The sequence below is a fragment of the Trachemys scripta genome, chromosome 1 (assembly GCF_013100865.1).
Source record: "Trachemys scripta elegans isolate TJP31775 chromosome 1, CAS_Tse_1.0, whole genome shotgun sequence".
Lineage (NCBI taxonomy): Eukaryota > Metazoa > Chordata > Testudines > Emydidae > Trachemys > Trachemys scripta.
This window is the reverse complement of record NC_048298.1, coordinates 302,033,362-302,047,925: the sequence shown is the minus strand read 5'-3', so window position 1 is coordinate 302,047,925 and position 14,564 is coordinate 302,033,362. Positions and strand designations below refer to the sequence as shown.

At 40.6% G+C, this 14,564-nt stretch overlaps 1 protein-coding gene across 4 annotated transcripts in view; it reads right to left on the bottom strand.

Annotated features, from left to right (window-relative positions):
- Window positions 1–14,564, bottom strand: part of LNX2 (ligand of numb-protein X 2) — an 80,201-nt gene that overhangs the window by 28,499 nt on the left and 37,138 nt on the right. For all 4 annotated transcript variants that reach the window (XM_034758700.1, XM_034758702.1, XM_034758701.1 and 1 more), the window contains one exon: window positions 1,176–1,689. In XM_034758700.1, the coding sequence (XP_034614591.1) occupies window positions 1,176–1,576 (401 nt within the window). In that variant the 5' untranslated portion in view covers window positions 1,577–1,689. The remainder of the gene's footprint in view (window positions 1–1,175; window positions 1,690–14,564) is intronic.

The window sequence follows — 14,564 nt, the reverse complement described above, 5'->3', positions numbered from 1 at the left end:
AGCTTTCCACACTAAATCATTATCACTTTCATACTTCAGTTCCTCACACCAAATGTGATGGGATGCCCACATTTTTGTCCATGACTCAAATTCGACTCTGCTTGGCCCCATTTCAGTTCATGAAATAAGAGTAATAATAAAACCCTCTAAATATTTTCTAAACAATATTTCAGGATATTTTCAGTAAACAAAAACAATGAAATGCCACCCAATGAAACAAAGAACGTTAATATTCTTATTACAGAAAATGACAGTTTACATTTAAGAGTGAAATACCACCTAGACAACACAACACAACAGTACTACTAGATAGTACTTTCCTTAATTGTTCATATAGCAGACATTGGGGGGTCAAGTTACATAACTTCATCCTCTCTAATTTGGTTGCTTGTATTTTTTTTTCCCCTTTATCTTGCTCTCCTTTCAATATTTCAAGATACTGGGGAGTAAGAGGGGGAAAGAACTATAAAATTACCAGATCTATTTTAATTTGTGTAGCAGAAGGCCCTAAACCTTCGAGTAATATCTTACAAAGAAATCTCAGAGACCATCACTTCACCAGGGTAGCAAGTACAGTATATATTCAGGCAGTCTGGTGAAGTTTTAAGGTTTTCATCTCCATCCTTTAATGGGTCACCAAACCCTCAGAAATAATCCCTTTCAGTTGCTCTATAGCAGCCATTTTTACTCCTCACCCTATAACCACATTATAGCACAGTGCACTGCAGCTCAGATCTTTTCAGGTCTAGAGACAGACCACAGAGCAAAAACAAGGAAGATACTCCAGAATTTACGCCTCCCAGGTTATATAGAACAATTCACCCTGTCTGCTCATCCTGCAAAGTGTTAAGTGTCTTATTCCCATTCACTGGGAGTTGACGATGCTCCAAAACTCACAGGATGAAACATGCAGAAAAAAATCAAACCTTTTATAAGTGCATCTGCTACCCCTCAAAAAAACAAACGAACAAAAAACACAAAACAAAACAAACAAAAAACCCCACAGTTAAATAATGAGCGACTGCCCTGTTCCAGGAATAGATTTGTCAATAAACATCTTCTATACTGAATATTTGACAAAATTTGACTGTATAAAATCCACACAATTTAGACTGCTACTAAAACTATCCTAACAACACAAAAAACTGTACTAGACAAGCCCCTCCATTGCTCACCTGTTTTTGAGATGTGCTTCCAGCTCACATCGTTGCATTACCTCCTGACATACTGAAGAAAAGGGACACAAAACAAACAATTTGTCTAACAGTTTATGTACGAGAATACTGGATTTTTTGCAGAGTTTAAAATGAAGCTTTTTTCGATCCAATGGACAGAAATCCTTCTCCTGCAAAAAGTTCCTTAGGCACTTGTAGCAGAACGTGTGTCCACAAGGGGTGTCTAATGGCTGCAACAAAGGCTGAAGGCAAATATGGCAGACCAAGTCATCATCCACTTCATTCTGATAGTTGTACAAATGATTCTCCCTTGTCCAATGTTGCTGGCCACATTCAAAACATAGAGGGTTCAAGGAGGAAGTCTGCTCTACTGAAACCATCTCATCATTTGTAGTACCCATTGTACAACATATGGTGTAGGTTTTGTTTCTTCATCAGTTAGACTAGTTTTGTAGTCTTGATTTTTTACAGTAAGGTGACTTATTCTTATGCTCTTTAATGAAAGGTCATTTTTCTGCAACATACAAGAAAATTAAAGTTATTCACGCTGTGTTACAAATGAGCAATATGAAAACGCTGATTAGAACAGTTTAAATTGCTCCAGTTTATCAAAATACATATTGAAAACGCCCTAATTAGCTTAACGGATATACATTTTATTTTTCTTTCCAGAAATCCATCATTAAAGGGTTAAAATGAAACAAATCCATAACATTAATTTTGTATTACAATATAAACATTTTATTGCTATGTAACAGCTGTAATGTAATACAATTCCAATTATTGTATAGCTTCTGCCTCCAAGAGGATTGTGGGTTAACAGCAAGGACATGTTATACTATTTTAGATTAAAACAAAACAATTAGTTTTACCGACTAAGAAAAATATATTCCATTGTGAGCTGAGGTTATGATGCCAATTAATCAACTGTGTACTCTAATACACGAAGAAATGTGTTTCTTCAGCAACCTCAATAGCTGCTCAGTCTGTGGCATCCCATTAACAAAACATTGTCCACGTGCCACATTGTACCTATACGTTTTTAATTAGTGGATTACTGCACACCGAGGTTATCTCATTCTACCCAATATTATACATTTGATTCAAAATGTAATGAAAGGCCAGGAAAGAGGCATGGTGTAAACGGATTATAAATTGTGCATAACTATTGACACCACACAATCAGTATGTTTGCTTTTACATCTAATGAAGTTAAACATACAGCACACTCACACAGAAAGAATTTACACCTAGCTAGGATACTTAAATGTCAGTCAAAGCCAATATTTAGTCCTTGCTTATAAGAAGATTTATTTTCCAAACCTTAAGCATGTTAACTTTATTAATAATTAACGAGATGTACATGGTTAGGAAACAACACAGCCAAGTCACCCTATCACAGAAGTTTCAGTTCTACAATAGACCTAAAGTTCATACAACACTGATTGGGCTCCTCACCAATTCTTATTCCAATTTTCTCTCCCTTTACAAAAAAATTACTAACTATTTCTGCCTCCAATTAGCTTTGTGACTACAAATGTTTTTGTTTAGATAACAAATCTAAGGTATTTTAGGCTTTTTATTCCTCTACACAGCTGTTAGTCCTTCGAAATTTTCCTGCATTGCAAAAACTTTTTTTTTCTTTTTGCTAGACTGCACATTCTAACCTCACACAGCCAAACAGAAGACTTTGGGCACATTTTGCATGGATTACGATATTCTTTGATGCAAAAAGGATTAAATAGTAATTTGTAATTCAGGATTCTATACTGCTGTGGAAACTGATGCTCCTCATTGCCCTATCTTGTAGTAGATAATATGTACCTTCTGCAAAGGATTTCATGAGGGAATAGGATAACAGTTCTTTGTTACTAGTGACAGTGAACGCAAAATTAGATGACATGGAAACCAGCCTTAAATATATTACGTAAGAAATCTGACAAAAATTTGACAAGAAATCTTGTGTCTAGGGCCCTTCTCTATACAGAATGTAATTCCCGTAACTTTATGTCAACACTGGTCAATAAAATAATATAGAAGATGTGAGACTTTCCTAAGGACTGCTCTCTACACACAAAATCAGTCAAAACATAAACGTTCTAGAAAACGTAGGGTCACTTTCCAAAGAATAATTTGGGAATTTACAAAATTATATTATCTGACTGCTTAGTGTTCCAGGAACATCCAAACAGAATGCATCAGGTACTGCATGTTCTAACATTCCAGAGATTTCTATGGAACATTAACAGATAGTAGCAGCACAACAGCGGCAGTGGAGGATGAGTAGTGAAGCCATTTATAAGCACATATTTTCTGACTCCAACTATTAATTACAATCAACACCATTCCTATTCTTTAAACACCCAAGCATATAATAAGCAGGAAAAATCTCAGTCAACACAGCTGAGGAAATGTCACTGGACCAATCTGGTTACTTCAACAACGTTGGCTCCATAATCAATGTCTTGACACCAGACGTCATGATTTCTGTGTTAAAAAAAAAGACAGGTCAAGTATCTCACTGGAGCTTATTAAAAACGTAAGTGACTTGTACTGCACTCCTTTACAGAACTCAGTCCAGCATCACATGATGAATATACCAGTGAGATACTTGATAAGGCAAAAGATGACATCATCAGCCTTTGGGAGAGAGGATGATAAAAACTGGGTGACTGGGCAACAAAATGGCAGATGAAATTCAATGTTGATAAATGCAAAGTAATGCTGTTACCTCTCAGGAAAGATATCTTGGAGTCATTGTGGCTAGTTCTCTGAAAACATCCACTCAATGTGCAGCGGCAGTCACAAAAGCTAACAATGTTGGGAATCATTAGGAAAGGGATAGATAAGATGACAGAAAATATCATATTGCCTCTATATCAATCCATGGTACGCCCATATCTTGAATACTGCATGCAGATCTGGATGCCCCATCTCAAAAAAGATATATTGGAATTAAAAAAAAGGTACAGAAAAAGGCAACAAAAAGGATTAGGGGTATGGAACAGCTTCCATATGAGGAGAGATTAATAAGACTGGGACTTCTCAGCTTGGAAAAAAGAGATGACTAAGGGGGGGATATGATAGAGGTCTATAAAATCATGATTGGTGTGAAGAAAGTAAATAAGGAGGTCTTATTGACTCCTTCTCATAACACAAGAACTAGGGGTCACCAAATGAAATTAATAGACAGCAGGTTTCAAACAAACAAAAGGATGTATTTCTTCATGCAACACACAGTCAACCTATGAAACTCATTGCCAGAGGATGTTGTGAAGGCCAAGACTATAACAGGGTTAAAAAAAGAACTAGATAAGTTCATGGAGGATAGGTTCATCAATGACTATTAGCAGGGAAGGTGTCCCTAGCCTCTGTTTGCCAGAAGCTCGGAATGAGTGACAGGGGATGGATCACTTGATGATTACCTGTTCTATTCATTCCCCCTGAAGCACCTGGCATTGGCCACTGTCGAAAGACAGGATACTGAGCTAGATGGACCTTTGGTCTGACCCAGTATGGCTGTTCTTATATAAAAAGAATTCTTAATATAAGAGGAGCCTTTAAAAAAAAAAAACGCATCAGCACATAGAAGTGAATAAAAAAGTAAAGCAAGAAAGCTCTTAAGTGTACAAGTGTATGTAGGGTTTCCACTGTGCTATCCAGAACTATCACAAAAACCTTTGTTTTACAAAAAGTGTAAGGTCAGGTCATAGATAAACATTATTTATTCAAGTTACACTTATGTAGACACACCTGAGCACCAGGGGGTGCTTCTGGTAATGATATTCCAGTGGGACTCTGAAGAATGACATACAGATCACAGTACTTTTAGTATATTTAGGAATAATATAATGGTGTTCTTATGATGCTGAAGTCCCACGACTCATGGATAACTCCAGTACAATGGCATGAGATCTCACAGCTCTGGTGATAGCCATGGCACACACATGGATCTGATCTGCAGCACAGATGTTAAGTATGCCTTGCCACAATCTGATCACCTCTTCCATGCTGAGGTCTGGGTCTTGTTCCACCTTTCTAACAGGGTGATGGACCCGCTTTGATGTTCCACCCCTGGGGACTCATGGATTCTGTTGGGTTCCAGAACTTTTGAGCAGAGAACAGTATCCAGACATTGGATCAGTGAGTTGACAGGCTTGTAATACGTTACAACTACTTGTTGTCTAAAACTGTTCTTGTGCATATCTTTTCCCTATGCATCCTCCTCTTGGGTCACCATGGGTTATTGATGGACAGCATGGCTGACAGATGGCACAAGAGTGAATGAGACTGGAGTACTGATAGCAAGATATTGGTATTGAATCCATTACAACCTCAGGGATTTGTGATCTGTGGTGGAGACTAAAAGATCTTTTTTCTCATTCACCCTATTTTCTCTGAAGTACCCAATAGAGGGACTGTTCTGGTTACGGAGGCTACCTCACTAAGAGGCACTGCCTTCAACTGGTTTCAGTTTCTGCTGCAGAGTTCTGCAGATAGGAGCAATTTAATAAATAACAATATATTATCTCTGATCTCATGGAGGCTGAGTCAGAAGAGGTAGCAGACCCTTCTTGCTTTCTTAAATATTATGTTCCTTTGCAAATGGAGGCTCCAAGAGAGAGCCATTTCCCAGTGTTGAAAGGATCCATTCCCTCCATGGCTAGTGAAAACCAATATTCAATATCCTATATTCAGCATGACTATGTACAACTGCTGAGATGTCTCCTAGAATTATAGTATCAACTAAAGAAAATTGCAAACAAGTGAAAAAAAGATATGGGGGGGGAGGGGGAGGGAGCAAAAGTTTTCCAACTTTGTCTTTCAACACATATAATTCACCAGAAAATAAGTCTCCTGGAATTTTTGTGAGACAGCAGAATAGCACAGGTGACGCCCTTGTCCCTTTGGCAACAGCCTGTGACTGGATATCCAACTGTACAAAAAATATTTAGAAAGCTCTTTTTTGTCTAAAATCGGTCTTACTTATGAGTCTTTTGGTTCTGATTTACTGATATAACTACAGTTCTCAGTGAATCTTCTCAAATTCCTGCATTGGCTTAAAATGTTGTCTGTTTGGGTTGGGGGCGGGGGACATAGATTCAAATGCCATGATTTTCACCTTTTTTCCTGGAGCAATACTATAAAACATGAAGTGAACAAGGCTCACAGCAATAGCTGCTCCCTCCCCCACATTAGTGTACTGTCCCCTTCATGCATGACAAAGAACAGACTATTACTTCACAGTTTAAAGATGACTATGTATTTCTAAATGAATGCCTGGAAAAATGTAAACTAGCCAGGTTCAAAAATCTCACATCAAGAAATTATTGGAGGATTAGTTCTTAATTATCATTTTTTAATCTGTACAATAGATTTTTCTCTGGTTCCAAAATACAAATATATTTTTAAAAATTAACTGTTTTACATTCTCAGTTCCTCTTAAAATGTTCTCATCCCAGAGTTTCCAGTTACATGCGCTACTCTGCACCTTTTCTTTCAACAAAAGGAAAGACCAAATGAGTAGCCTCTCAATGACTGCCACTGTTGCTCCTTTGCTATACTCAGTGGCCTCCCTGCATGGCATCAGCTTCTCTCCAAGACAGACGATCCAGCTTTCATTGCTCTACAACTAACTGATATAACAATTTATTTTGGAATGTACGTTTGCTCATTAAATATAATGTATATAAAACCAATCAAACAATATCCAACTGAAAGCTATGAAACCAAACTGATACTGAAAAAATAACCAGCTCTATTCCCCCTTGTTCCAGGGCTGTTCTATGCTGGCCTGTTCCTACAGCCTCAGGGCTTCTCTAAATTGGGCTGGCTGCCAATAGCCCTAAGGTGCTACTCTACTTGCTGAGGCACAGAGATGCCCAAGCCACACCCTCTTTCCCCAGCAGGTCTGGGTAGGGAAGGTGTAGGAGTTACTACGGAGGCTTTACTCAACCCAGCAGTGCCTAAATATAGGGCATCCTACTGCAGCCAGATAGAGGAAATCTGTTCCAGCAGGGTGATGCATTGCTGCTCTAACACAGCCCAAGAGATAGCTAGATGAAATAATAACTACATGTACAAATCACAATGCCTCATTCATCAACATGTTGGGTCACAGGATATGTTGACTAAGGACAATATATGTTATAAGAGTCAAAATGTACTTTAAAGATTTCTGAATTCTCTTCTGTTCTGATTCTTGTACTGCACCCATCACCATGCTGAGTACGAGGTAGCTGTTAAGTAGTATTATACTTATTCTCCAAAATTACATAGGATTTTACATTTTTCGAACCTTCATACAAATATAAACTAACTTTCATACCACCCAAAGGGCACAGGTAAGCACCACCCCTGTATTGTGTAGATGAGGAAACAGGGATAGGTTAAATCACCCCAAACTACAGCAGAGCCAAGATTAAAAATGATAAATTCCTGGTGTCATAGTTTCAGGGTAACCACACCTGTATCCCCCTACTCTGTGGGTCCACTCCAGGAGTGCCCAGTCAGGACTCCAGTCATCACCTGTCTCCGCGCAGGCACTCTTGTCCCACTCCCTTTTGACTGGGGGCTTTACAGGCTGCACAGATCCCTGCCTTACACTGTGATATCACCAGCAAGTCGGTCTGCCTGAACACCAGTGTAACCCACACACCTCCTGCATGTGGTGCTCTGTCCCATCTAGTGGCACTGAGACCAATTAGAGAGAGATTAATGAGTCTGCTCTACAGCCTTAGCTAACAGCCACATGGCTTTTATCTTATGCAGTAGAGGCTCATGCATTTAGCTCCAGAGATCCGAGGTTCGATCTCGGCCGCCGCCGACTGGGGTCCGTTGGTGTTACACCAGTGCCTGTGCTTTGCTTTCTCTCCAAGGGCTGTGAACAGTGTACTGCCAGCAGTTACAAGTTGCCACACAGTTCTTTCTAGGAAAGGAACTTTATTCCTATGGTAAAAGCATTATAGAGAAAACATTTAAAAAAAAAAATCAAAGTACACTAAAAGCTTACCAGAAGTCACCATTAGTCTTATAGGGCTACAGTAGACCAAAGGCTTCCCAATCCTTCTGAAAGGGTTGGGGCCAGGGCCGGCACAACCTATTAGGCGACCTAGGCGGTCGCCTAGGGTGCTGCGATTTGGGGGGCTGCAACCGCGGCGGTATTTCCACCGCCTCTGTGGGGGGGGTGGCATTTCAGGGAGGGACCTTCCGCCGGCGGCGGCACTCCTGGTTGGGGCCCCCCTTGGACAGAAGGACCTGTCCATTTGCTGGATCAGAAAGAAGTCCCTGAGTGAGTTTAAACACAGCCTTTTTATATCAAAACCCCTTTCTCTTTGTTGGTCTCTGGAAAACCCAGTTTGAACCAATATATGTGAGCCCCTGAGTGTGTGGTACCTCTCTGGAGATATTTACAATCCTGAATGATTCATCTTAATCATCTGCCATTGTTTCTGGTTTTTAGAGAAGCTGCAGTAATCCTCCCCCCAGAGTTGCATTCAATACCTGACCCGCAGTGACGCATAAACCATTTATAAACTAAACACAATATGGTCCATACATATACTGCATGGGATTGCATTATCTGTCACACCTGGATCCCAGTTCAATGTTCAGTCCAATATCATGCTTAGCAGTAAAAACAGTATCTAATTTGGTGACTCTGAAAGCTGTTTCAAGTAGGCAATAGTATGATTAGATAATTAGAGATGGCAGAAACTCTTCCATATTTAATCTCTTCATATTTTTCATTTCAAATATCTGGCGCTATAGAACAAGAGTTGTGCTCCATGTCAATTCCCACTGCCTACATTGCCTGTCAGCCTGACTCAGCAGGTACAGCTTCTGTTTTTATTATTAAAAATGTACAGTAAAAATACCCATGTAAATGAAGCAGAACTAGAAACAATACTCTGATGGCTTTATAACATCTGTATTAATGATTCAGATATCTGGGGCTTCATATGAAGGAAAACAGATTTTAAAGTAATCCTGTAAGATTTTACTCTGAAAATACTAAAAGTTTATCCCAATTCTAACTTTGGGTATTTATTATTAATAATTATTATTTGTATGGAGCATAGGAACCCCAGTCATGGCCCAGGACCCCATTGTGTTAGATGCAGTATAATCACAGAAGAAAAATACAGTTCCTGTCCCAAAAGAGTAAGTATAAAAAAAATATACAACAAATGGATCCAGATATGCAGTACAAGGAAACAATGGGACAATATTGGTCAGCATGATAGGTTGTGGTCTCAGCACACCAGCAGCTTAACTATTGTCAAGTTTTTTGTAGGCTATAAACTATTAAAATGCTATGCCGCCACAGGAAGGAGTCTGGCAAGTCAAAAATCAATAACATTGCTGGAGAGGCAGAAGTGCTGACCAAAGCCCTGGCAGATTTCTGTTAAGGTGACAGTAACACTTTCGGTGGAGTCTTTTCATCCAACATGAAAATTTTCAGACTGATGTTCAGTTCTGTCGTATGCAGGAAAATTAAAATATTAAGTTCGCAAGAATAAGCAGGCCTTTTGTATTCAAGCAAATAAAATTACATCCCAATGGTAAGTTTTGTATTTGGTCAAAATTATACTAGAACCAAACAATGCTGGGCTCAAACTATCAATTTACATTGTCTTTTCCCCCTACGCTAAGTATCTACGTTCCATAAAAACAATGCCCATAGAATAATTATACTATACAATTAAAACTGTGCTCATAGTAAACTGCATTTGGACAGTGCATCAACCTCACAAAATTTCAGGAACACCTTGCAGACAATGCTTTTGTTTTTATGCTTCAGGAATTCAGTCTTAGGGTTTTTAAATAAGTCACATCTCTAAAAAAAGTACTTTCAGCTACTTCAGCAGGAAGGCAGTTTTACTGGGTAACAAATGAAGCATCACCTAAATCTGGTGAATGCAGATTATGGAAGAGTCAACACTACTGAAACTTGCATTTCGTATTTGTGGTGTGCTGTTTCCATAGTAACAAAGAGCTACAGGCTTTAATTACAGCAGCTCCTTTGAACAGGGGTCTCTTGCAAGGACACCTGCTGTACGTTTTCTTATAAAAAGCTAAGACTCTAGAATAACTGGATCAGTGGAATATCATTGTAACTTTACATTCTGTGATCCACTTGTCTAGACTGATAGGATCACTACTTGGATCCTGTCAATTAAAGGAAAGATGCAAAGGAAGGAAAAACAGGTACTCTCTAAATCAGGGGTGGGCAAACTATGGCCGCGAGCTGCATTCAGCCCGTCAGACCTTTTAATCCGACCCTCGAGCTCCCGCCGGGGAGCAGGGTCAGGGACTTGCACTCTGGCACTCCAACCAGGGAGCAGGGTTGGGGGCTTGCTCCATTCCGCGTGTTCTGTGGCTCCCCGCGGCTCTTGGAAGCAGCGACACGTCCCCCCTCCAGCTCCTACATGTCTGCAGGCACCGGCTCTGCAGCAGCCATTGGCCAGTACCGCACCTCCATGTAAGAGCCCGAGGGAAGGGGGGGACATGCCACTGCCTCTGGGAGCTGCTTGAGGTAAGCGCCACCTGACCTCCTCCTGCGCCCCACCCCGTATCCCCTTCCATACCCTGAACCCCTCATTTCTGACTCCACTCTGGAACATGTACCCCCAGCCCAGAGCCTGTATCCCCTCCCACACCCTAATAACCTGCCTCACAGCCTGGAGCCCCCTCCCATACTCCGAACCGTTCTGCTTCATCCCCAGCCACCTCCTGCACCCCAAACCCTTCATCCCTGGCCCCACCCCAGAGCCTGCACCTCCAGCCGGAGCCCTTACCCACTCTCGCATCTCAACCGCCTTCCCCAGCCCGGAGCCCCCTCCCACAACCTGAACTCCTCATTTCTGGCCCCACCCCAGAGCCAACAACCCCAGCTGGAGCCCTCACCCCCTCCCAGACCCCAACCCCAATTTCATGAGCATTCATGGCCCGCCATACAATTTCCATATCCAGATGTGGCCCTCAGGCCAAAAAGTTTGCCCACCCCTGCTCTACATGAAAGTAGCTTCGACAGTGCCAGAAAGGAATCCTATTAAACCGGGCAGCAACTACAAAAGACTAAATATTTAGCCAGAAGTATTTGTTCAAAGTGTGCAAAAATCATCAAGTGGCCACCTTCCACAACCCATTTAGAGGGAACCCTCATTTTTGGCTCAGGGGATTGCAATAGACCTTCTCTAGTCACACAAATCTTATGGAAACAGGAGAGATGAGGACTGGTACCTCATAGGCCTCTTCAATGAAACACCAAGTTCATTATAACAAATACAGAGGCTACATCAGATAAGTCTTCGACTCAAAGAAAAGGAGAGATCAAAGAAGAGAAATCTTTAATTCAGACACTATTTTTTTGTATATATATTAGACGTAAGAAATTTGGAAAATTTAGACCGAAAAAGAGACCCTCAAAAAGTTGGAGAAAAAGAGAAACCAAGATGTACAGTAGAATTAACAACCGTGTGAAAGCAGGAAACACCAAATTATTTTTTTTTAAACACTTTATCTATTTGATGCAAAAATACCCAACCCCACCTAGTGATAATCACCAAAATTATGAGCTCTCTCTCCTCCCTTCAAGAACCTACTTCAACCACTCCTGACTGAGGCAGGGAGCAAGAGACTCAGACAAAATTGTGCTAACACATGCAGGACTTCTTAGAAATTTAAAACTAACCCACTGTGGAGCAGGGACACAATATAGGGATTATGGTACAGGGGTAATATGAGAAGCAAATTTGACTCACACAAGAAACCTAATAGCTGCATTCTGGGCACACTGGAGAAAATATGTACAGAAACAAGAGGAAGGCCAACACACAGTACTTTATAAATAAAAACAGTCAGTGCATTTGTATTTAAAGCATGAACAATTTTTTATGCCATTTATAGAAAACAAATGCTTTATCCAGGCTCTGTTATTGAAAACTCAAAACAAAATATTGTAGTTGGATAGAGTAAAAGGTCAGTCTAAAATATCAAAGTTTTCTAGAAAAGCAGGCCCAAGGTACCTTACACTAGTGCTTTGGACCAAATTAACAGCAGAATGATCTGAATTATATTAAAGACAATGACCACCTGTTGCTGTCAAATACTGAATTTCAGTAGATCAACTTAAAAAGCAAAGCAAAGCTGCATACCAGAATCAGACATAAAATACAAATATATTTTGGTGTCATCTGCATAACAGTGAAATCTTATCTCAAAGCCTTTAAATAATGGCAGAATATTCTGAAAATATATAAAGAACTAGAGAGAAGTACAGAACCCCCGAGAGATGCTCCATATACCAGTAGTCATAGTTGGATATATATTCAGGATCCATAAGTGTTTAAAAATTCTTTACATTAAAAAAAAAATCACATCAAAACAAGGACACAAGAGTTCAAACTAAGACCATAAAACATTCAAGGTGGAATGGGTTTCCATTTTTCACCTGTATTGTGACCCCAAGTTACAAAAAATTACGGGAGCTCATTCCCATTAACCAGGAAGAAAGGGAAATGGTTGTGAACCCTTGCTTATGACTCCCAGGTTCAAAAACCCACATTATAGTGAAATAGTGGTCAGGATATCAAAAGCCAAGCTGGCTATTCTGTGGCCATAATAATCATATGCCATAATGCCAGAATAAATATACAGAACTTTACAGACCTTCCCCATGGCTTGTATTATACTATGAAAATAAAACACAAACTTGCCATAAACACAGATTATATACCACAGGAACCTACGGATGCGTCACCATTATACTTCAGACAGATAAAACTAGTAGGTGACATTTTTTTCTCTCTCTTCAACACTCTGCTGTGTTCTTCTATCAGTAAGAAGAGTAAAGTACATTACTTTTGAAATAAACCCAATTTCATCTAATAAGGGAAAAAAAATCATTCAGGATTATACATTCACCAAGTCTGAAACCAAGACTTGTTTGTTTTAAAAACAAAGCTTTTTTTTTGGTAAACGAGTGCAAAATTTAAATAACTTGATTGCTTTCTTAGTTGAAAAAACAATTTCCCCAAGCTTAAGTAATTCAGCTAAACATGGCTTTTCTCCAAAGTATAGAAAAGCACCAACACAACCTTTGATTAACATCACTTTAAGGGGTAGGATTTTATGTCTGAGAAAAAAAATTAGTATGCCTGCAGTCAAGAAATTAACAGCAAGGGGATAATTAGCCAGACTGCTTCTTTCTTACTGATTGACTGAATTGCGGAGGGAGGCAGAGTGTGAAAATTTTGCTTATCCATGCATTTATTTTCTACAAGACAATCTAACAGCTTTTAACATCTGGGTTGCCCTTTCTGCTTGGAGAGATTAAGACAGCAGAAAGCCATCAATCAAGAAGCTAAACCTTCTATAAAGCCTACTCCCATGTATCCTGTTCCCAGATGACAGCTTCCACAGAAAAGCAGAACAACTTTAACATAATGGGCTCCTGGCTACCCAGAATGTAACATATAAAAGACATGATTTGGTTAAATTATACAGATTTGTAAAAGTCAGAGGTAGGTGAGAGAAATAAAAAGTGAAGTGTGGCTATATTCCCTTTTCATCTTGCTTGAGAGGTGTCTTCATTGGAGAGCAAGTCCCAATCACATCACTATTCTAAGGGTCTAAATGAAGACACCCCCAAGGAGATAACTATCTTGGAGCTGCCCTGGAGAGAGGGTCAAGGTCTCAGCAGCCACAAGAGGTGAACCCAAAACAGGCAGAAAAATAAAGGGGGGGGGGAGAAAGAATCAATTGCTTCCTGCAAATTCCCCCAGTGGAAGTAGATTCCAGAGTAAGAGTTTTTAGGGTGTCTGTGGGCACAAACAGGAAACCTGACCCTTCAGACAAACTTACACCACCTTCCATGACAGACACCTACCTCCTCTTTGGCTTCCCCTTCTCTGCCAGTCAGTCACATTCTGGATGGCAGTGGGAGCTGAAATTATTCTGTGAGGCAGATTATGTTCAGTAACAAGCTCTTTGGCTCAGTAAAAGGATAAGGAAACTAGGTAAAATTAGGGTTACCATATTTAAAAAATAAAAAAAAAAAGAGGACACTCCATGGGCCCTAGCCCCGCCCCTTTCCCACCCCCAGTCCCGCCCCTTTCCCACCCCCAGCCCCGCCCCAACTCCGCCCTTTCCCCAAAGTCCCTGCCCTAACTCCCCCTCCTCCCTCCCAGCCACGCGAAAAGAGCTGCCCGAGCACTACCGGCTTTCCGGTTTGCCGGGCAACCTCCAGACCCTGCGGCCCCGGCCGGCGCTTCCCCAGCGCAGCTGGAGCCCGGGAGGGAAAGCGCCCAGCCGGGGGCGCAGAGTCTGGAGGCTGCCCGGCAAACCATGAAGCCGGTAGCACTTGGGCTTCGGGCAGCCCCTATG